This window comes from Heterostelium album (assembly GCF_000004825.1).
Source record: "Heterostelium album PN500 unplaced genomic scaffold PPL_contig1, whole genome shotgun sequence".
NCBI classification, from domain to species: domain Eukaryota; phylum Evosea; class Eumycetozoa; order Acytosteliales; family Acytosteliaceae; genus Heterostelium; species Heterostelium album.
In genome coordinates, this window is record NW_008805078.1 from 617,950 (window position 1) to 643,299 (window position 25,350).

At 33.5% G+C, this 25,350-nt stretch overlaps 5 protein-coding genes across 5 annotated transcripts; 4 read left to right on the forward strand and 1 right to left on the reverse strand.

Moving 5' to 3' along the window:
- Positions 1–385: 385 nt before the first annotated feature.
- Positions 386–5,283, reverse strand: abcG6 (ABC transporter G family protein; the record flags this gene model as incomplete). Its single annotated transcript, XM_020572096.1, has 7 exons — positions 386–684; positions 865–1,606; positions 1,664–3,196; positions 3,223–3,282; positions 3,359–3,732; positions 3,803–3,898; positions 3,978–5,283. 7 exons carry the CDS (start codon positions 5,281–5,283, stop codon positions 386–388), a joined length of 4,410 nt encoding a protein of 1,469 aa, XP_020437954.1.
- A 2,330-nt stretch (positions 5,284–7,613) lies between these two features.
- PPL_01081 (uncharacterized protein) lies at positions 7,614–13,415 on the forward strand (the record flags this gene model as incomplete). Its single annotated transcript, XM_020572097.1, has 8 exons — positions 7,614–8,195; positions 8,264–8,808; positions 8,879–8,993; positions 9,055–10,770; positions 10,831–11,135; positions 11,246–11,278; positions 11,996–12,066; positions 12,316–13,415. The coding sequence occupies 8 exons, from the start codon at positions 7,614–7,616 to the stop codon at positions 13,413–13,415; spliced, it is 4,467 nt and encodes a 1,488-aa protein (XP_020437955.1).
- Positions 13,416–15,227: 1,812 nt separating this feature from the next.
- Positions 15,228–18,817, forward strand: pakF (STE20 family serine/threonine-protein kinase; the record flags this gene model as incomplete). The annotated part of the gene is made up of 4 exons (XM_020572098.1): positions 15,228–16,436; positions 16,512–16,776; positions 16,865–17,004; positions 17,075–18,817. 4 exons carry the CDS (start codon positions 15,228–15,230, stop codon positions 18,815–18,817), a joined length of 3,357 nt encoding a protein of 1,118 aa, XP_020437956.1.
- Positions 18,818–19,540: 723 nt separating this feature from the next.
- Positions 19,541–23,189, forward strand: PPL_01083 (BAR and SH3 domains-containing protein; the record flags this gene model as incomplete). Its single annotated transcript, XM_020572099.1, has 8 exons — positions 19,541–20,044; positions 20,124–20,468; positions 20,560–20,799; positions 20,891–21,001; positions 21,105–21,153; positions 21,699–21,785; positions 22,636–22,882; positions 22,931–23,189. The coding sequence occupies 8 exons, from the start codon at positions 19,541–19,543 to the stop codon at positions 23,187–23,189; spliced, it is 1,842 nt and encodes a 613-aa protein (XP_020437957.1).
- A 250-nt stretch (positions 23,190–23,439) lies between these two features.
- On the forward strand, positions 23,440–25,040 carry PPL_01084 (uncharacterized protein; the record flags this gene model as incomplete). Its single annotated transcript, XM_020572100.1, has 5 exons — positions 23,440–23,763; positions 23,858–23,999; positions 24,069–24,196; positions 24,287–24,712; positions 25,026–25,040. The coding sequence occupies 5 exons, from the start codon at positions 23,440–23,442 to the stop codon at positions 25,038–25,040; spliced, it is 1,035 nt and encodes a 344-aa protein (XP_020437958.1).
- Between the last annotated feature and the right edge of the window lie 310 nt (positions 25,041–25,350).

The following is a 25,350-nucleotide window of genomic DNA, read 5'->3' on the forward strand; positions in this document are numbered from 1 at the left end:
GTTGTCGAGATGAAAACAATACCTTTTATCATTAACTTAAGAACAAGTATAGCTTCATTATAACTTTAACTATAGATCTGCTAATTTAAACTCAACTCGTTATTCAATATGATATGATTCACTATTAAAAAAAAAGTTAAATATTAAAAATAATTAAATATGTAATATAAATGAAACAACAACAACGATCAATCATTTTCAAATTTTTGAATTTAAATATTTAAATTTTTTTTTTGAACTTCAATTTCGTATGCATGTTGACTCAAGCTTGACTTGTCAATAGAGATGAAAGTGGAATAAACAATGAGTTTGTTGTTTAATTATATTTCAATTTTACAATTATTTTATTATTGTTATTAATTTAAAAAAGGTTGTTGCAATAAATTTATTTGACTTGCCATTTGATGAATTTCAATGATAGAGCAGCACCTATCATAAAGATCAGGTAGAAACCAATGGTAATTGGAATATCAATGTATCTCATCCACCAGTGGAATCCATAACTTTGAATCCATTGAATACCGTCTGTGATTGGACAGTAGTATTTGACGGAACCGTCTATCAGTGGAATCGGGATTGCACCCTTGTTGTTGGTGCAATAGAATGTCGATCCATCAAACTCATTGACGGCAATCGCCTCGAAAGGATACCGAATGATATCCATATAGTGCATGAACCACCAACCTTTCGCCATGTTGGGTTTGGAAATCATGAAACCGGCAAACAACGACGACAACGAGAGACACACACCCATAATGAGAGTCGCCACAACATCGTTCGGAAGGAAACACGCCAGGAAGAACGCCAATGAATCGTATACCAGATACACCAAGAAGAACATGAAGAAACAGAACCAGAACTTGCCAGAGTGATCACCGCTATCCAATCCAGAGATGAAAAACACTGGTACCACGTAGAATACCACAGTGAAAAAGAGTAGTGGATAGCCAGAGATGATGTAGGAGAGCATGTACGATGAAACCGTGTAGAAACCAGATGCCCGTTCACGATAGAATACCGACCGCTCCAAACAGGTCGTTGGAATCGTCGAGATTGCTGCCATACCACCAAACAAGAGCGAGAAGAAAATCAATGAGACACGTGCACGCGCATCACGCTGCTCATGCTTCATACGCACAAACAGAGTACCAAGAACGGTGGCCAATAATAACGAACGGAAGAGATTGGCAATGATGTTGATTGGACGACGAACTCTGCTTTGTGCAGCACGCTTCTGTAGCACACCAAACTGGTGCGACCAAGACGCCGCATACTGGTGGTCATACTGAGGAGCAGTGAAATCTTTGGGAACGATTCCCTGAGCACTTTGGTCTTTGGTAATCAAATAGATATCGGATTTCCTGTATTCACCGGGACCGTCGAATGGCAGTTTATTTCCATGCTCGTCCAACGGTTGTCTGGTGCCATCGGCAATCTCAAGAACGAAATCGGCAGGGTTATAGTGCGGTTTGATCTCCATATTGAATTGTGAGATGTATCGTAATACATCTTCACTGTGGTGACCGAGTGGACCGAAATAGATTGTTTTTCCACCCTTTTGGAGGAGGAGAAGCGAGTCGAATTTCTCAAAGATCGTTGACGACGGCTGATGGATTGTACAGATCACCGTTCTGTTCAGCTTCTTGGTGACTCTTGAAACTACATTGATAACTTTGTAGGCAGCACCAGAATCCAGACCACTGGTTGGTTCGTCGAGGAACAGGATTTGCGGTCCACTTGCTAGCTCCACTCCGATATTGACACGCTTTCTCTGTGACAGTGAAATACCATCGCCAAGCACACCAATAGGCATGTTTTCAATTTTCTTGAGGTTGAGTAGCTCGATGATCTTATCGACAGTCTCGAGCTTTTGTTCTTTGGAGACTGACTTGTCGAGACGACACTCTGCACTGAAATGGATTGCCTCACGAACAGTCTGTGTTGGTGGAAGAACGTCCTGTTGCTCGACATAAGCAGCAATACGATTGAAAAACTTGTTCTTTGGCTTGCCATTGACAAGAATATCACCGGTGATATAACCACCGGTCTTTCTTCCGGCGATTACATCGAGAAGTGTTGACTTTCCAGCACCGGACGGACCCATGAGCGCCAACATAGTTCCAGGCTTACAAAATCCACTGACATTATCGAGTAGTTGAAGTTTGATTTTCTTCTTGATCTTTGGATTGTCGGGATCAGCTTGTTTGTAGTCGACGGAATAGCAGAGATCTTTGAACTCGAGGTACGAACCATCGGTAATAAGATTAGATCTGTCCTCGGGTATTATATGCTCGTCCTTGACCTTCTTCTTTCGTTTCTTCAAACGTTGGTGTACTGCCTCCTCTTCGTTCTGTCGCTGCACCTTTGCTTCACTGTATAGAGATGCGTTGGCGATGGTGGGGCCACTGGATCCGACATCGGTGAACGCACTTCCACTCGAAGAAGCTGCCCTAGTGATAACAGACTCTGACTGAGATTGTGAATACACCTTTTGTTTTCCAGTGGAGGTTCCACGTGAGAAGATATTCAAGAATGAGTTCTTGTTGTTGTCGATCGCCTTGGTCTTATGCTTTGGATAGAAACGCAAGAATGTCAGAGCAAGGAAAGCAACATTGAAGAAGAACAGAGTGTAAAACAAGATGAAAACAATACAAAGATATTTGAATCCATCGTTGGTATGCATTCCAAATTGTCGGAGAAAGTCTTCACCCTGGGTCATTGGACATACCTGACTTCCACCATAACCACCAAACTCGACTGGAACATTCAGTAGCGGATCGGACTGCGGAGGAACCAACTCTACGTCCCGACAATAATAAGCCTGATTAGAGAATTCATTAATTGCTAAACCTTCGAACGCCCACGTATACGGCGATATAAAGTATAGCCAAATCCACCAGCCACCAGTGATATTTCTTGGCGCCATGAAACCAGACATCAGCAAAAGTATACCAAGAACTGCAGACGATATGATATTAGCTAAACCAATCGTTGGTGATAAACTAGAAACCATCTTTACAAAACCATTTGACATTTGGTCAACCCTAAAATGTTTAATAATTAAAAGATAAATTAATAAAATGAATGATTTAAAACTAGAGGAAGTATTTCTATATCTTACAGAATCAACATGAATAGGAAATAACCAAACCGAACCAGTGTAGCTCTTAATCCACACATCCAATACAAAATGGAACTGAATATAATGATTTCCAGAAATGCTGCTGGCATATCACAAATAGTATTGGCAATAAAATATGGTGTAGTTCCATAGAATTTTTGCTATACATATTTTATAAATAAAATAGAATAAATAAATACAATTTTAAAGCAAATAATAAGAAAATAAATTACTTACTGATCTTTGTACATAAAAGATTTGTCTTTGTGCAAAGAATTGTTGAATGGAACCAAAAGATGAAAAGATAATAAAAGTCATTGCAAAGAATAGTAAACCAAATCTATCGTTACCACCCTTTTGATCATGGTCCAATTGGAAGAAAAGACCACCTAGAATCAGACCCATTACGACACCCTTTGTTACTCTCACAGCAGCACCGGCATAGTCACGAGCAATCATTCTAAATCCTCTAACAACAGTATACACAACTTGTCTTGGCATGGAATGACTAAACTTTGGTTGATCCGACGAATCTATCATCGCCTCTGGAGCTTGATCTCCCATAATACCATTTGGATGTTCTTCCAAAGATCTCATTAAATCTTGATAAACTATTATTATTTCCAATAAAAAGAAATTAGCATATTAAATAAGAATAATAGTAAAACTACTACTACATACCAGTTGATTCTCGATATGCTTTAACGAAATCATCTGAAGTTTGACATTTTGGTGGATGTAAATATGAATATCTTTCAGGATCATCAACAATCTCCTCTGTTTAAAATACAAAAATAATAATTGGTTAACAATTTAAATTGTTTGGAAATAAAGAAATTGTAAAGAGATAACTTACGAAAGAATTCAGATGGATTATTATGTTTTGGACATACGAAACCAAGCTTTTCAAAATAATCAAGTGCATCTGCCAGTGGACCGAAATAAATAATTTGACCAAGCGATAGAATCATAAGATTATCAAAGAGCGACGTTAGTTGTGCACTCGGTTGCAAGAGAGTGATTAATGCAGGTGAACTTGATTCAGTTACGATTCTTCTCAATCTACCGATGATATCGAGTGATGTCGAACTGTCCAGACCAGTGGTTGGCTCATCCATCAAAATCAAATTACTTCCACCGATGACGTTGACTCCTATGGTGACACGCTTCTTCTGACCACCACTGATACCTCTGACCAACTCGTCACCAACCAAAGTATTTCTAGATTCATAGAGTCCAAGTGATTTCATACAGAGATCGACTTTATCTTTCTTTTGTTGCTTGGTCAACGACGATGGAGCTTGGCAATCCAAGGCAAATGCAAGTGTTTCCTTCACCGTTAGCAATGGCATGTGATAGTCCTCCTGGGTGACAAACGCTACATCCCTATGGTGATTCTTATGGTTGATAGGATGTCCGTTGAACAAAAGACTACCTTCAAGTTTGGCATCTTTAACTTGACCGGCCAACACTTTGAATAGAGAGGACTTTCCACAACCTGGAGAACCAAGAATCAGTGTCATTTCGCGAGGTTTCAAATAGAACGACATGTCGTGGAGCAAATCCAATCTCTCTTTGTGGTTACTCTCATTCTTTACGGTGTATGTCAAATTCTTGGCGTAGACGTACATTCCTGTTTTCTCTGTCATACCAGGTCCCTCCATAATCTGTGCTGCTAATTCATCACCGTGATGACCTAGTGTCTCCTCCTCAGATATCGGGAAATAAGACGACGCCTTTTGCGATGCTCTCATCATGTAGAAATCCGATGTATTCTTGGATTCGCCTCTAGTCTCTGGGTATTGTGAACCTCCACCATTCGTTCCTCTTGAGAAAGAAACATTACTGTTCGTAGACGATGACATTCTTATATTACTCAAATCTCCTCCACCACCTTGAGAAGGTAAATTCATATTTGAAACATTACCATCATTTCCTCCACCTCCACCTCCACCAAACTCATTTGCAACAAAGTTATTATTATTACTATTATAATTATTATTATTAATATTATTAATATTATTATTATTATTATTATTATTATTTATGTTATTATTTATTGAAGACCCACTTCCTGCTAAATTTCTCCGACTTAATCCAGTCGAATCTGAAAAACCTGTTCTTCTGTGTGACGAATTATTATTATTATTATTGTTGATCATTTTTTGATCATTTTATTTTTATTTTATTTTTTCAAAATTAATTAATAAAATTTTATAGAGATCTATTAAATATTTATATTTATTATTAGTTAGTTATATAATTTAAATAAACTCTATAACTATTTCAAACAATTGTTGTTGGAATGTGAAATGTATTTGTTGACAATGATTAGATGTGGAATTCGTACTCAACAACAACAACAGATCTATCTATCTATTAAAATTAAAATAATGATAATAAATGGTAATGAACTATTTATTGTTAATTGCTAATAATTTGTTGCTTTTTTCACATTTGGATCAGTTTCAATAAATCATGCTCATTGCTCTACACATAGATAGATAGCAGATATTCAATATGTGATTATTTCCAAAAAAGAACAACTTGTTCTTTGTGTATGAGTATGTTGTGATGATCACACACTATCTCCCACAGCTAGCTCGTTGTTTTGACCAAAAAAACGATTCACAATGTATAGTTGTCAATAGAAGTTGCTGAAAAGTATCTTTTATCTACAATTATCATCATCATCATCATCTATTCCCATTGTGGTATTTTGGTTACATTTGTTTATATTGTACTATTAGTGTTGTGCAAGAATTATTTTCGAAGGAGAGTTTGGATGTTTATTCAAACTAAATTACAAACTCTAATTTCATAACTAAAATAGTAAATTTACATTTGGTGGAATACCACTATCATCTTTCAATTTAATACATTTGCATTGTACCCCCCACACAAACACCATGATATATTAACAATCCAAACCACACATAACAAAATAATGATTTTAATCATATTTATCACTCAGACACACGCACTCACAACCAATATGAATTCATTTTAAAATTCATTAGATGAATGAATGAGATAATAATACGATCATATGTCTCTGTTCAAAATAATTATCTATCAATAAAAATAATAATAAAAATGTAAAAAAATATTTATTATTATAAAATAATAAATAAAAAGATAATCATGATTGATTGCAATACATACTCTTACATTTACAACTTAATATCTATATTAACCGAGTCATAATTCATTACATTTCAAAACAAATTAAAATTGAAATTCGATAACAGGATATAGAATAATTGTTCATATAAAAATTTAAAGGTCAAAACAATCTTTAATTGGCGTTGTTTGATTGGTGATAATTGTGATATTGATGTCTGTCTGCTGTTTAATGAAATAGCCCATCCACTATACATATACCACTAATAATACAATCTAAACGACATTTAGTTTTTCAAGACTATTTTGTTGTCCACTCATATATTATAGTTGCAGGGGCATAAGGAAAGAGAAACTTGAAAAACAAAGGGAAATCTTGTATTTAATACGTTCTGTTGATTTCAATTTAATAACTGTGGTATTGGTGGTAGTGTGGTAGTAATTAATAGTTTGGTGAGTGTACATTCACTTTTGATTTCTCATTTAATCACATATATAAGAAGTGGTTGTCATTTTTTTTATTTATTTCTGGAAAGTAAACAAAAATAAAACAATAAAATTTGATAAATAAATATCTTGTTTGATTTATGATTACTGTATATATATAAGTATAGATTTATTGTTGCACCACTAACATTAAACAACACTTACAGACACATAAACACACACCTCTTCTTATGTACCTATTTTAGAATACTATAAAATCAAGAAGTGAAGATAGTAATGAATTTAAATATTTCAAAAGAGTTTAGTTAGACACGACCCCACTACACTCTATTTGATGATGCTGTATTTTATTTTCGAAAAACAACAATAACAACAACACAAAAACAACATATGAAAATAAAATCCATCTGATAAGGAGTGAGTGTTGTTGGTGTGGTAGATATGTGTAAACAAATAAATACTACACAATTTTTTAATATTGTTTTAGGTGGTGTGGTTGTTTGATTGGATTTGATTTGTTTTGTTTGGGTTTTGGTATTTTAATTTACTCTTATTTGTTTCAGGATATCATGATTGTAACAAATTCGATACTCTGCTATCAAATTTCAATAACCTAATGCAATATTAATATATATTTTTTAAATTTAATTTATATCTATTTTTGTTTTTTGATATCATCAATCAATCAATCAACAAATCAACAACAACATCATCATCATCATTTTTAGTAACAAACAATTTTCCCTTCAAATAAACAATCACATAAATAATTTTAACACTTCCAAAAGATTGATTTAATAGATTCTCAATTACATTATTAAATTAAAATTTAGGATAACTATAACTTTTTGGAAAATAATTATATAATTATTATTTTTATTTTTTAGATTTAATAATAATAATAATAAAATAATAATAGGAAATGGAAATTGAGACTAATTTTATGGTCTCTAGTCCGAGGGGATTAATTAGTCCTCGTGGACCAATAACATCTTCACTCAGTCCACTCAGAACAATGCCTTCTCCACCACTAAAATCAACAACAAAAAATTATAATCAATCAGATCAAATTGCAAATACCACAACTATTATGTTGGCAACTACCTCTTCACCATCGTTCAATTCCAACTCAATTGAACAATGTGAACAAGCAGGCAATTCAAATGAACGATCAAATAATTATAATAAATTGGAAACACCAATCATCAACAATGCCAACAGTAAATCAGAAAACAATAACAAAACAACAATTTCACCAACAATCAGTCATTGTGATCTATCATCTGATTTAAGTTCGTGTAGTGATCTCAGTGAGAATGATGACGAGTCAGACTCTGATAGTTGCCACATGACAACTGAAGAGGAGTTGGCATACTCAAAGAAATCATTGGCTCAAGCCAAATCCACAATTTCTTCTCTTATTGAACAGATATCAGACTATCAAACAATGGTAGAAGAAGAAAAAGAAAGAGAAAAAGAACAATTTCAACTTCAACTTGAAGAGGTAAATTAAAGATTATATAAATTTTACTATATTTTAATAATTTATTAATAATTATTTTAAAAAAATAGATGATGGAAGAACTGGATGAATTGAAAAAAGAGAAAAACAATTTAGCAAAAACAAATATTAAGAATTTGGAGACACTTATGCATGAGATCGATCAAATCGAAGAGACCAACATAGGACTGAGAGAAACCATTGAGACTGAGAAGAAGAGATACCAATCAGCGGTCGATACAATTCAGCAACTGAAGGAAGAGTTGGCCAATAGCATGAGTGGTGAGATGCCAAATCTTGGAAGCACATTGTCCATTCCAAGAAATGTATCTTCACAAGTAATGTTGGAATTCAAGGTAGACGATGGTGTTGTATCGAAAGTAAAGTTGGTTCAAGCAAAGGTAAAAGATGATTCCAATCCAAAGGAAGGTATTGGACTCTCGTTATCATCCAGTGGAATTCCAACATCAGTAATCGACATGGAAGAGGAGAGAAATGAACTTCTTAAGAAGTTACTTTTCGAAAAGGAAAATCATGGAAAAACTTTAACTGCCTTGAGAGAAGAGAAATTAAAGTCTGAATCCAACAAAACATCCGTAGATGAATTAGTTAAAAAGTAAGTTGTAAAAAAAATAACTATTTAAACTTCCTAACTTTAATTTACTAATTTAATTAATAATTAATAGGATTAAAGAATTAATTAAACTACACTCTTCAACATTGAAAGAGTTGGATGAAGAAAGGGAATTAAGTCAACAAAGAGCTGACCAAATTAATGATTTAAGATTACAAATATCAAGGGTAACTTAAACTTATATATATCATTTTTATTTGACTTATTAATTAATTGTTTCTATTTTAGCCAACTACAACAACTCAAAAACTTCAAAGAACTCATTCACAATTTATTACAATGAAGAGAACACCACCAATGAATGGAAGTAGATCCAACTCTATTTGCTCAACTGCCACTGAGATACCTCAGTTGTCACCTAGTTCATCGATTAGCAATGGTAGTTCGAAAGACGCTGCCAAGAAGTTGACACAACTGATTAGTAGTCTACCATGTCCTGCTCCTCCTGATTCTATGAAGCAGACGACACCACCTTCCAACTCATCGGATAGAGTGTCCCCAGTAACTGCGTCAAACATATCTTCTCTTACCTCTGGAATCAGTACTACCACACCTCCACCGGCCACAACTACTCCACTCTCAAACTCAATGGATGAGAATCTCCTCTCCAAAGACATTATGTTTAGAGAGAATACAACACTGCGTTGTGAATCATCGGCTGAACTAAGAGCTCTAAGAAGAAGTGCTGCCTCATTTGATTTGAATGCGTCGTCCAAACGAATGGTCAAAGTCAACTCGTTGTTGGGACACAATGAGAATATGATCAGTTGGTTGAACAACGATCCTACACCTGCACCCATTCAATGTATGGCAGAAGTTGGAAAGCATGTATGGGTCGGTTGTAGTGATGGATCGATTCGCGTCATGGACAAAGACATGCATACCACCGTTGCAACTCGTCCTGGACACTCTCCACACGGTGTATATACCTTGGTTGTAGTTGGTAAAACAGTATGGAGTTCCAGTCGTGATTCCAAGATCAAGGTTTGGAGTGCCAAGAGTGGTAAATTACTCAAAGAACTGGATGGTCATTCCAGTCACGTTACATCGCTACTGTTGGTGGGCCAAAACATCTGGTCGATCTCTGCCGATATGGCAATCCGTGTGTGGTCTATCTCTTCATATCGTTGCATCAAAAAGATAGAAACAAAGAGCTATCTTGTCAGCATGGCCAAGTTTAACAACCAAATTTGGATTGGTACTGAAAGTTCGATCCTCAGATGGGACTCCACTACTTTCGAGCAGATCGACACGCTTCAGGGTCATAAGAAGATGGTGCACTGCATGATACCCGTTGACAATTATATCTGGTCGTGCTCCAGTGATAACCTTGTGTGTCTCTGGGATCCAAACACCGGTAAACTAGTCAAGAGATTAACAGACCACAAGAGTAGAGTATTCTACCTGTTGCGAGTGAACAACCATGTTTGGTCATGTGCATGGGACCGAACCATAAAGATTCACCACGTAGAGACACTGGAGCTTGTCAAGGAGATAGAACCGGTGCATCGTGATGCGCTCAGCTGCCTCACTCTTATCAAGAAGGCAAACACTCTGACCTCACAAATCTGGTCAGGATCGTGGGATCACACCATTATCATTTGGAAGACATCCGATCCAACACCCAACTCTGCTGCTCTCAACAGCTTCAACACATTCTCTGGTGCCCATACCACACTTGATTCACAAGCATCTTCATCGTCCAGCGGAGTCAGTAGCAATCCAACACCTGTACCCTCGAGAAAGAGTAGTTCATCTAGTAATAACTTAACAAACAGCAGCAGCAGCAATAACAATAACAACAACAATAATAGTAGTAGCGCCAGTAATCAGCCAAGTAACAATACGAAATCTGAGAAGAGCACCAAGAGAGGATCAGTTAGATTGTCAATGTTCTTTGGAAATAGAGATGTCAATGCTACCACTTCAACTCCCAACCTCACTGTATATAACGAGAACAACAGGTCGATGGAGAACCTGCATCACCATCTTCCTCTGCACCAGTCGGGATCGGCCATTCCTACACCTAGCTCCTCGAGCACTTCACATCTACCCATTGTGGTACCAACACCGATCGTTTCAACGCAACCGCCAATCACCTCACCAAAGATGTCAACTTCACCACGTAGCGGAATATTCTCGCTGCTCTCGCCACGCTCACAATCGGTGGCAACTCTAGAGAAGTTAGCATCGCCACCCTCTCGAGCATTCTCACTGTCCGACTTTGAGAAACCATCGGGTGCACTCATTCCACATGATCTTATCAAAGTAAATCAAAACCATTCTGTTATGTGTAATATTTGTCAGACGTAAGTAATAATAATTTAGTTTGAAGTTTACAATCTATCTATCTATTTTTTTTTTTTTTTGATAATTCAAATTGAACCAATCTAATTTTTATATATTTACTTATTTTCAGTAAAATAACAAGTGCATGGGGTAAGAAACAAGTGTATCACTGTCGATCATGTCAGTCCAACTATCATCCAGGCGACTGTGTTGAGAAGTCTGCATCTATACAGTGCACTGGTAAAAATTAATTATTTTAATTATTTTTTTATTTAAATAAAATCAAAAAAAAAAACATCAACTTTTTTATTTACCAATTTATAGTAACATATTTAATACTCTTGTGGGCAATTTGTCTGTTTTTATTGTTTGGTGGGTCGATATATTGGGTTCTACAAAAAAAAAATAAAAAAAACAACTATCATTGATGTTCTTTATCTGATATGAAAGTTACCCAACAAAAGAATATGATTGTTCATAGTCAACTAACCTAATTATCAAGTTAAAATATAACAATTATACTATTTATTTTTAACAAAAACAAAAATATCATTGAAAAAAAATATATTTTAATCTATTAAATTTATTGTCGTGTTAAAATAGATAAATTTCATTATTCAAAAATAAATAAAGAACCGGTATGGTAACACACATACACACCCACACACTTTAAACTAAAAACTAATAATAATATTGAGATGATATTATTGATTCGTTTATTTCTTTAAAGACTGTGTCACAAGATTAAAAAAAATTTTATTTTTTTTATTTTTTTCTACAATTTTTTTTTGTTGTTTTGGCCAACACAATCAAAACACCAAAACAACTATCTACAAAATAGAATAAATTTTACTGACATTATTTTTTTTTTTTTTGAAAGTAATATGAGTTCACCAATTCAAAGACTTAGTGTTATTAATAAACACTTGACAGAAAACAATAACATGTCTGGTAAGTAAATTTAAAACTAAATAACTATATATATAACTACAATCTATTTGGAAATAGATTATAAATAATAATAAGAAAATAAAAAAGTGTTGTACTACAATCAATAATTTGTAATCTCAAGATTATATATCTCGTTTTTTTTTTGTTTTTACTTTTTTTTTTTGTAGAACATAATTATCTTATTATATACTTTATATTTTAAACTTATACAAATATATTACATTACAATTCATAAATTATAACATTTAGAATTAGAAATCAATAATGTTGGAGCAAACGGTGAAGCTGATAAGAAGAAGGAAGATTTCCAAAACTTTTTGGATATCTTACCAATCTTGACAAAAGAGATTCTCAAGGATTTACCAAGTATGGATATTCCAGCACAACAACAACAGTGGATTAGCAGATTGATTGATTCTAGTGTTGCCGGTGGTAAGATGAATCGTGGTCTCACCGTTGTCCACTCATTGCAATTGTTGGTAGAGGGTCGTCAATTGACTCGTTCAGAGGTGTTCCAAGCCAACGTTTTAGGATGGTGCGTCGAATGGCTCCAAGCTTTCTTCTTGGTCGCCGACGACATCATGGACCAGTCGATCACACGTCGTGGTCAACCATGCTGGTACCGTACACGTAACATGCTCTCGAGTGAGCCAAACGCCACCGTTGGATCGATCGCCATCAACGACGCTTTCATCTTGGAGTCATGCATCTACATTCTCGTCAAGAAGTACTTTAGAAACGAGTCGTACTATGCCGATCTTCTCGATCTCTTCCACGAGACATCGTACCAAACCGAACTCGGACAACTGCTCGATCTCACCACCCAACCAAATCGTGGTGACTTCTCGATGTACTCGCTCGACACCTACCGTCGTATCGTTAAATACAAGACCGCCTACTACTCGTTCTACTTGCCAGTTGCGTTGGCTATGTTGATGGCCGGTATCACCAGCAAGCCAGCTTTCGACACCGCCAAGGACATCCTCTTGCCAATGGGAGAGTACTTCCAAGTGCAAGACGACTACCTCGACTGCTACGGTGATCCAAAGGTCATTGGAAAGATCGGTCGTGATATCGAGGAGAACAAGTGCACCTGGCTCGTCTGTCAGGCCGTACTCAACGCCAATCCAGAGCAAATTGTTCATCTCAAGAAGGTCTACGGTCGTGAGGCACCAGCGGATGTCGCTGCCGTCAAGAAGATCTATGCTGAAATTGGAATCGAGAGAATCTTTAAGAAATACGAAGATGAAAGCCACCAAATGCTCGTCGAGAAGATCAAAAACGTTAAAATCATGCCACAAGAAGTCTTTTACAAGTTGTTGTCCAAGATCTACAAGAGAAACGTTTAAATTTAGCAACATCGATCTTTTTCACTAATTAGACTATTTCATTTATTTTCAAAACATTAAATTATATTAAATCCAATCAATCATTTTTCGCCAGTCATTCCACACATACACACATATATAATCGATACAATAATGCTAAAGAGAGTTGGTAACAGATTCGAGATGGAATTCTTTCAATCAAAACCTAATGACCCATCATTCAATCGCCTAACTTACTTTAACAATCAAACAACAAAATAAAAAAATAATAATTTATAAACTCATCTTTATTTTTGTCATCTACCTATTTGTTGTTAACTATATCGCTACTTAATTAATAATTTGGTTGGAAATCATACAAGCAAGTTGTATTGGTCTCCCATTTCTGATGCTATTCAAAACAATGAGAGATCCAGTACCTGCTTTCTGAAAATGAGTTGCTGGCAGATCATTTCTAAGAGTCTTGGAGTATTGTCGGATGAACAACACTCTTTCACTTGATAAAGTACAAAAAAATAAAATAAAAATAAAAACTTTAGATTATCTCTACAATCTATTTCACATTTAGTATGTTTTAAAAAATATTATTAAAATCAATGAAAAAACAAATATCTGATCAAAAAAAAATTAGATTTTAAATTGCAATAGGGTAAGAAACTTAGCACTGCGACAATAATAATTATTGGGCAAAAAAATTTTACTTGAATCAATTTGTGTTCTAACAAAAATTCTTTTAATTTGTTTTTTGTTGTGTGATCACCTTGGTATTATAATCCTTGTGAAATAATACGAAGAAGAAACAAAAATACTAGTAAATCAGATAAGAGGAATAGATAGAAACAAGTTTTAGTATGGTAAAAAAATAGCAAATAGCATAAAAGGTAAAGAAAATAAAATAAAAGAGCAATATTTAAAATCAGTAAAAAGAAGAAGTGTATCTTACAATATCAAGAACATCAATCATTGTTGTATTATTCGCATTATTATGTATCATAGCACACACCGTGTTATTCTCCTATTACAGTAATAATAATAATTAAAATTATTGCAGTCGTTTGTTTTTAAAAATCTAAAAAAATCTTTCATAGTATTTAACGGTTTATAATAAATGATTGTTATGACCTTCAAGTTTATTTCAATGATAATTCATACTTCTTATAAATAGTTATTTCAAATTAATTCTTGAAAAAAACAAAACAAACAAAACATAACATAACTTTGACAGATCAGATTACTAAAAGATTCATTACCATAAAAAGGTATACCTATATAGTCTAGTTTATTGTATCTTTTAAAAATATTGTTAATCATAACTTTAAAATTTTAACAACCATTGATTTTCAAACTCTTTAAAATAATAATCTTTTTATTTAAAAACATCAAAGTCTAGAGACCACACATATATTAAAATAAAAAAACAACAAAAAAGACAACAAATTTTTTTAAACCCAATTAAGTTAACCAAAATGAATACCCCACTTTGTTTTTAAATTAAAATAAAAAATTGGACTCCACACTCAATACTATCTTAAAGTTGCATCATATTTTTATTAATAAACCCATCACCATTTCAATTGATTGTTGTTGTTTTTCTTTTTATTACCACTTCAAGACTTGTTCACTGATTGCAATGGCATCACACCAACTATAAAGAACTACCCCCTCCACTTTTGCACTTTTCTTAAACAAATATACAACAGAATAGAAAAGACAAACCCTGTTGTTTTCACAAAAATTCATCACCAAACTAACCCTATCCCCACATACACCTATAGAAGAAAAAAAAAGGTCCAAAACAAATCACACATCATCATTTAGCCATAATATTAGAAAATGTCAAATTTTCTTCAAAAGGTGCTAAAATCACCTTCCACTCAAAACCTATTAAGTACTCAATCAAACAGTAGTAATAATAATAATAATAATAATAATAACAATAGTAGTAAAATAGAAGAATCTTCATCACCAACTATTGAAAATACAACAAAAGCAGCAGTGATAGAACAATCAGATGAAGCTATAAAACAACTACCTAGTCCACCATCGACCACTACCACCACCTCCTCCGATAGTTGTAATACAACTCCAACTAAAATAACACTGGAAAATTGTAGTAGCAACTCTTCCTCACCGGTTCCACTCGCAGAATCGAACCGCTCCGACTCTACAACATCATTATCCTCAGCTGTATCGTCCAACTCTAACAACAGTCACAATAGCACCTTAAACGTCAACAACAACAATCTACAACGACAATACAGTAACACTTCGATTCGCTCCGATGATTCATCTTCACTCGGAACAATGACAGCCAGTACTATAAATGAAGACTTTGACGAGAATGCCGGTCATCATATGCTTTCGAGCTCGTTGCCAGCATCTGGACATCTTCACCATCATCATGGAAGCATTTCCACTCCTACATCACCAACTCCATTCTCCTACACCGGTCAACAAGCAACACCACCACCCTCTCTCTCCAACTCTTCAAACTCGCGATTCAGCAATAAGAAGACATCGAATATCAAAGACAACAACCTCACACCCAGTGCAAGTCCATCGGCTAGATCACCAACGCCTCTCTCCGACACTGATTCACCAAGTGGTACTGGTAGTAGCAGCAGATTGGACAAGTTTATGAAAAAAGGAGCACAGATGTTACGTGGTCCCGATATTCATTTGTTTTCCTCCAACAAAAGCAAGTCGAGTTCCACATCAAAGAAAAAGAAACAACCAAAATTCGACCTGGACACAGAGATCTCTGCACCCTACAGTGTTGTCCACAAGATGCACGTCGATTTCGATCTCAAATGGACTGGACACAATGATTTTGTTTTAGACGAAAAGCTGGGTGACGGTGCCTACGGCTCCGTTTACAAGGGTACCCATAAAGATCTTGGATTCACACTGGCAATCAAAGTCATTGAGATCAAAGAATCCGAAGCACAGTCACTTCAGAACGAAATTAATATTTTAAAGAATTGCAAAAGTAGTAATATTGTATCATATTTTGGATCTTTACAAAATGAAGATAAGATTTGGGTAAGTAAAAAAAAAATGTCAACTTTTATTAATTTATTAAATAAGGAATATTTACTAAATAATATTTATGTTTAGATTTTAATGGATTTCTGTTCACTTGGATCGATTCGTGATATCATAGAGTCAACAGAGAAAACATTGAATGAATCACAGATTTCATTTGTAGTAAAGAATACACTTAAAGGATTGATCTATCTTCACAATCAAAATATTATACATCGTGATATTAAAGCTGCCAATATTCTATTGACAGACCAATCAGAGGTTAAATTGGCTGACTTTGGTGTCTCTGAGAAACTATCTGATTTCGATGATCAATCAAAAGAAATGATTGGAACACGTATGTTAATTTTATTTACTATATTATTTACTATTTTTTAACTATTTTGTTTAATAATAATTAATATATTTATGAATATAAATAATAGCATTATGGATGGCACCAGAAGTAATTCTAAAAAAGAATTATGATTACAAAGCCGATATTTGGTCACTTGGTATCACTATTATCGAAATGGCAGATGGACTTCCACCTCATATGGATATGAATCCAATGCGAGCAATGAAGGTAAATTAATGATAAACGATAATATTAAGTTGGTTGCATTTATTAATTTATAATTATATTTTACTCTTAGATGGTACCGATTTGGTCACCACCAACATTTTCAGAGCCAAAGAAATGGTCTCCACTTTTGAATGACTTTTTATCAAAGTGTTTGATGAAGGATCCAGAGAAGCGTTTGTCTCCTAAGGAATTGTTGAATCACCCATTCTTGAAAAAGACAAAGGGACCTGAAGTACTAGGTGATCTCATTCATCAAGTCCTAAGACTAAAGAAGAAGAAGCATGATGAAGCAAAGAAGAATCATGAGAATCACACAGACTCTACTTCTACCTCGGCAGCCACTGAAAAGTCGAATGAAACATCTGCCTCCTCCTCTACGGATATCAACAACCATTCCGGTGGTGGTGGCGACTCAAACGAAGAGAAGAAAGGAGGACTACTTGGTACTGCTACTAGGGGCACTATGGTATTTAAGGGTGTTTACTCGACTTGCAATGAATTCGACGAAGATGAAGATGCCGAGGGCGATGGTGAAGACGATGGCGATGGAGATGCCGACGACGACGAAGAAGTTGATCCATTCAGCACTACTGTGTTCCATGGCGAGCGTGCTCAGAACTTTGGAGAGGATGACGATGCAGAAGATGAATCAAACAACGATGACGACAGTGAGAACGACGAAGAATACTCGTCCACCGGCACCATGGTTCACAAGATTAAGAAGCCAATTCCACAGCGAGCCAATCACTCGAGGAGCAAGAGTACATCGGCAGCCATTGCACTCTCAGAGATACTCTCAATGAAGTCACAGATTCCATCTTCACAGATCCGCGGACCTGGTGGTATGCCCTTGAAACCACTTCCTCCACTCCCTCCAAACCCCACTTCCTCCAGCTTGTTACATCATAGCGGCGAGCAAACCGCTCAACTCGGTGAGTTGATTCACCAAGAGATCTCTAATTTCGAAACAAAAGTACTTAGCTACATTGACAATAAGAATAGGGATGCCGTGGAGGAGCTCAAGGAGCATGTCAACAGTGTCGAGAGAAACCTCATATCCTACGTCAACCAAGAACTGCAGAATGTTCTCAGTGTATTCACATTGAAGTTACAACCACTACTGACATCAATCGAAGAGCTAAAGGTTGCCAATCAACAGCTACTACAACAACAACAATTACAAATCAAACCACTTGTTACCAAACACTCAATGATAATTGAACAACCTAAGCGATGTACATCTCCAATTCTCTCAACTTCAACATCATCAGCATCAACAACTGTTGTTAGAAGACCACTTTCATCTTCAACAGCATCACTTGAAGAACCTAAATCAACTTCAACATCACCAACCACCACTGTATCAACATCAACATCAACTTCAACACCTGTCAATTTAACATCATCTCCAAGTCAAACACATAGTTTTAGACCGCTGTCAGCACCGGTTATCCATGAGACTTCACCAGTTCAAATCAATCAAAGAACATCGGCACCAATACCAGGTGGAAGAGCACCGATCATAAGTGCATCAACACATGCATCATCACCACCCAAACATGAATCTGTACAACAACAAACACAATCGATTTACAACAACAACAACAACAACAACAACAATATTAATCAAGCATCCAGAGTATCACCAACACTCAGAAGAATGTCATCTCTACCTAAAATCAACTCACCAGACACCTCATCGACTCAATCACCATCGAACGAAAAAAAGGCATTCTATCAAGATGATCATATCGACATCAACAAACATCTTGTTACTGAGAAACTAAAAATATTCCAACAACAACAACAATAATAATGATAACTACATACTACAACTATTTTTTTACTATTTATAATTATATTTATAATATATGTATTTAAAAGAAAATTATATCATATAATTAAATCTTGTGTAATAAACATTAATTTGTTATTTATTTATGAAACCCAAAACAAATGTCGCGATGTTAATTAAAAGGCTCCATTTTAAGGTTCCCATTTTCAAAAAAAAAAAAAAAAAAAAAAATCTTTGCAATTAAACTATCAAATTGGGGTTTCTTGGGGTTTCCTTTAGTTATAACTGTTTAAACATATAATAAAGAACTAATGAATTAGATATATAAAATCACGACATTTGAATGAACCATGTTTTTTTTTTTTTAATATAACATATAATATAATTATTTGTTCAGGTTTCTGTCAGAAAAAAAAAATGGTAGTTTTATCATAAAACCTAATCTTGACCCACAACACTTTTCAATTAAAATATTTTTTTTTGATAAATTAAAAAAAAAAAAATTAATATTTGCCTTGTTTTGATTGTGGTTGATTGCTATTAGCAATCATCAACAGTGCGCAATCAGTTACATTGTTTAAACTGAGATTCAGATATACAACATAGCAAAATATTTTAAGATTCATTTCTTTTTTTTTATTATTATTATTACAAAAAAAATAAATAGATATTATTTTTTAGAAAAAACAAGTTTATATATAAAAAGAAAAACAAAACAAAACAAAACGGTGTTACAGAAATATGACAATCGAAACATTTAAAGATAATTTTTGGGGACCTGGTGGATTCGATATTCTAGAGAAGAGAATCAATCAGGCAACAGAGAGTACGAAATATATGTTGTACTTTTTAAAGGAGCGTGCATCGATCGAGGAGAGTTATGCCAAGAATTTGCAATCGCTACTGAAGCGAACTTCCAATATAGTTGAGTACGGTACACTCAGAGATGCATGGTTTGCCGTCAGAGGTCAAGTGGAAACCACCATCTCCACACACCAGGAGCTGGCGTCGAAGCTCGACAAAGACATCGTCTCGTCGTTCCAAAAGTTCAAATCGGAACAAAAGAAAAATAAACGTAACTTTTTGCATGACGCCTGGAAACTCAGTAAGGAGCGAAGAGATCAAGAGAACAACATCGCCAAATATCGTTCGAAATACGAAGATTACTCAAAGCAATCCGAACAATTAAATAGTACTTTGGAGTCTGCAAAGAGTAGTGGTAAAGGTATAAGTGAAATTGCAAAGGTAAATACAATATAATAAATATTAAGGAGGAGGAGGATTATTATTAATATTAACTTTTGATTGATTATTAAATCTTTAGATTCAATCAAGATATACAAAAGCTATAAAGGAAAGAGATGCTTTTGAATCAGACTATAGAAATGCAGTTACAAAGCTGGCCAGTAATCAACCGGCTTGGGAGGAAAAGACTGCTTCCATCTATCAGACATTACAGGCAACCGAGGAGGAGAGAATCGATTGTATTAAGGTTCAACTCGATAAGTATGGTCAGGCAATCAATCATTCACAGAGTCAAATCAGTAGTGTAGATCTCTCTACGATCGTAAGCGATATCGATAAATACGAAGATATCAATAGTTTCATTAGAGAACACAAGACTGGTTCAGAAAGACCACCATTACCTGTATTTGTACCATATGGAAGAGTAAGTGTTAGAAAATAACTATATATATATATATATATATATAGGATAGAATTATAAATTTAAATGCCCACTAACCAAACCTTTAAAATAGAATTCATCAGAGTTTACTTCAGCGCCTAGTAAATCATTTTCATCTTCATTGTCTACATCAAATTCATCACCGGCAACTCTAACATCATCTGCATCAAGTTCATCTATTAACTCTAGTTATAAATCATCATCATCGACAGCACCCACTCTCAGTAAAGCTCCACCACCTACAGTTGTTGCAAGAAAACCACAGAAACAAGTGAAGGCATTATATGATTATGTTGGTTCTGATGCAACAGAGGTAAGTTAATAATAATAATACAACTAGTTAGTCAACTAGCTAACCAACAAACTAACTAACAACTAACTAACTAATTATTAAAAAATTATAGTTGGATTTCTATACAGGTGATATCATTACGGTGTTGGATGAAGATGAAAGTGGTTGGTGGAAAGGATCGGTCGATGGAAGAGAAGGTCTTTTCCCATCAAATTATTGTGATGTAATATAGAAGCAGTTCACATTTACAATTTAACATTTCAACTTTAGTTTAACCAACCAACAAAACAAACCAAAGTAAACCAAAACAATTCAAAAAAAAATAGATCATAACACCATCAAATCAATCAAAACGTAGTAGTATTAGTAACAGAGGTAGTTGTAGCAACGTCACCAAAGAAGAAGAAGAAGATATCGTCAACATTTTTTATTTATAGTTCAATGTAATAATAACATTCACACAACAAATTATCAATTTTTTTATTTTATTTTATTTTATTTTTTGGTAGCTTTATTTTAAACCAACTACTTTAATAATAATAAAATCTAAATAATTTAATGTAATAATAGATCTATTCTACCTAACAATCAACAAAAGTAAACTTACATTGACGCATTAGAATCATCAAAATAAGTCAGTACAATCCGAGATTTGAAATGATAATATTATTAACATTTGTAACAAAGGATCATTTAGTGATAATCATTTAAAAGAATTTTTTAAATTTTTGCTTATCAAGAAAAAAAACACAAACAAATGATAATATTTCCTTTTATGTTTATTTTATTCTTCTTGATGTTTTATAAATGTATTGGGTGGTAGTTGTGGTGGTGGTGTGAAAATAAATTTATTTAAATAAATTGGAAAATCTAAACTAAGGATAGATAAATAAAAAGATTTAGTTATAGGTTGAATAAAGTGAATGGTAGGGGTGGTCTATATGTTGAAATTGTTAATCTATGTTTGTCTGTTCAACTCAAATGTGTCAACATTTGGAAAACTAAATGTAAATGAAAGGACTTTAAACAACAACACACTACCACACACATCTCAAATAACAAAAACCTCAAATAGTAACCACAACAACACCAAAAACAACAATTAAACACAAAAACCACATCTTCCACTTTCAAAATTGTACCAACCATCTCCAAACATAAAATTAATCAGATCATTCTGATTTGTAAGAAATAAAATGTGTAATAGTAGTACCACAGACACCAATATATTGGGCAAAAAGTTGTCAAAAAAGAGTTCCAACTTCATCCCCTATATTGCGCAACCATACATTATCTTTTATACTGTTTTATTCAATAACTTCATTCCATTATAAAAAATAAAGTCATCTTCGAACATTTTTATTTAAACCAATAAAAAGAGTGTGCCAAGAAGTCAATATATACAATCTAAATTTTGAACAAAAATGGAATGTTCATCTGCACTTTAAACACTATTTTTTAAATAGTCAGTAACTGGATTTACACAATTTGGGAGATACATCTGATGATGTTTGGCTAGTTTATATTGAGATCATTGTATAGGCTTTGGTTATCAATTTTCTATAAATTAATTTAATTAATAAATAGTTCCATTCCTAAACTGAGATTTCAAAAGATTAAACAATTTTTTTTTAATTAATTTCCTAAATTCTATTATTTATTTTCTTTTTTTTTTGTACTTTTATAAATTTATGTATTTATATAATAAATTCACATAGTCTAATTATTATTAGTTCAAAATATACATTTCATTCATTGTAATAAATATAACAAATTTAACTATGAAAAACATTATTTTTTTTGTTATTCTCTATTTATTTGGAATCAGTAATGGTTTTGTTTTAAAAAGATTTTCAGATAGTTCGTGCACTGGTCAAGTACAAATGGTGGCTTATTCATCTACTTTACAATCTGACTTTGTAATGGCAAACGCTGGAGTTAATTGTAACTCACAAGGATGTACAATATCCAATTTAGATTGTACCTACAATTGCCAGCAAGTCTCAATAATCTATGGACAATGTTCAAATGGACTGATGGTTGATCAAAGCTACGATGTTTCTATCTATCAACAAAATCCTATTTATTCAGAATTCAAAATTGGGTATGTATTTTTTTTAATTCTTTAAACTTTTAATAATATCTAACAAAGTTGTTTTCATAGAATGATTTGGACATCAAGTGGATGTAGTGCTTTTTACTCTGGTTTACTTGTACTAAAAGATCAATGTATAAATAGTTTCTTTGGAACTCCTTATTTCTATCAAACCAATTCAAATCAAATCAACTTTGAACGTGGATGTAACTCTGGTTGTAGTTCATGTTCAACACAAAACCAATACTCGAAATCGATTTGTTACCACCAATTTTATGCTCAAGGTAATAAGTTTTCAAATTTCTTACTCTCATAATCCCACTTTTATAAAATTCACCTATTTATTTATATTTAATAAAATATCGACTTCCTTTTTTGTTTATTTAAATAAAATACAAAACATAAAGAATTAAAATTATTGATTAAAAAAAAACGAACAAACCTTTCCTTAAAAAGAAGAATTAAATTAAATTAATTAATTTTTGAATAATTGTCAAAAAAAACGAAAGTTTGAACTTTTATGGTAATTAATTTTCGAGTCACTCTTTTACCTAAGTAATAGAATAATGAATTTTCAAAATATAAAAAGAAAGAAGCAAAAGAGAGAAGCAGAGGAATCCTCTGAGGACTCCTATGATTTAGAGGAGTTGAAACAACAGTTTATGGCAATAGTTGCCAAGATTACCAAAGAAAACGACAGAATCGACTTTATTAGTTTCGTAAGCGAGCATCTCGATTTGAATATCGAAGACACTGAGCATGACCCAACTCAAGATGAATCACAAGACGACGTTAAACTTGCAACCATCATACAAGATCTTAAAGATCATATGCCATCAATCGATTGTATAGCTCCAAACGAAAAGACAATCATACCTAAAAATGATAATGTAAATATATATCTACATAACAATATTAATAATAATAATAATAATAACAATAACATTTGATTAATTAATATTTTTTATTTATTTATTTTTTTAGTTTAAAGGATATACAAAAGAGAATACAATCAATGTTGATTCATTTTTATATACAGATGATGAAATCGATGATCTTGTAGAGGCAGGTAAACTAAAGAACAACTATTGTCTCGATTGTAAATCATACAATGTAAAACCACTTAGTATGTATAGTAATTAAATGAGAAATAGAATGTTAACAACACACCTACTAACTAGCAAAATTTGATTAGATTTTATATCGCATTCAACATCACCTCAATTATTAAAATTTGTATTTAGTGACGGTGTTTTAAGTGGTGACCAAAGCAAGAAAGTATTCCTTGATATAGGTTCGAGATTAGGCTCAGTTTTATATACTGTAAGAAAACTAATTAGCACTTTATCATTGCATCGACGTTGATATTAATTAACTCTACTCTACTCTACTCTTTATTTAATATTATTAAAGGGTTATTTATTTAGTAACATTAAACAATTGGTTGGTATAGAATTGGATAAGTTCTTTTATGATCTACAATGTGATATGGTCAAGAAGTACGATATGAACGATCGTATCAAGCTGGTGCACGGTGACATTCTAAAGAATGAGGCGTTAATCAAGAATGCCGATATCATCTTTATGAACAATGTTTTCGAGTTTTTCGAATCCGATCTTAAGGTACACATTGGTTTCTGGAACAAGCTGAAAGAGCTGACTCTCGGCAGAAAATCGGTGCGTATCATCTCTATTCCTTCGATTCAAGACATCTTCAAGTACAACAAACTCGGACTGTCTCTCAAAGGCTGGCTCAAAGAAGTCCACTTACACCCAGAACATCTCAAGCATCTAGACGATGACGGTATCGATGAATTCAAAGATTTACATTTATACCAAGTAACAAATTAATATTAATAAAAATTTGATACCAGTTTAAGTTTAAAATAAATTAAATAAATTAAAATCAACACAAAACTAAACTAAACTTCTTTTCATCTGTTGACAATCACTTTTTTGTGCAATAGTAACACCTGCCCAACCAACCAACAACAATAAAAAAAAGTAAGTAATATTTATTCTATTGAAGATAATATCCAATCTTTTTTTTCTTATTTTTTTACTACCAACCCACCAATGATTTTGTTTAAATTTCTTGATTATCATTGACCTTGTTCTATTAAAATTCTTAATGTAACTATTTTATTCATAGATTTGTAAGAAATAAAAATAAATCAAAATGAAATTAAAACTATCAGAGAGATAGCCTCTGGGATGGAACCGAAACAACCAAAAAGGTGTTGTTGAAGGGTCATACAACCCTCGAAACATACCAATTTAATAAAATATTTGAAAACTAACCCCATTGTTAACAACTGTAACCCTTATCGATACACATTGCAATCGCCATTTATCGAAAATCAAAAAAAAAAAAAAAAAAAACAAAAAATAAATTGATAATAATATTGACAAACAGTTGTTTTTTTAGACTTTTTTTGGTTTTGTTTTTTATTGTATTTTGTTTTTTTTTTTAATTT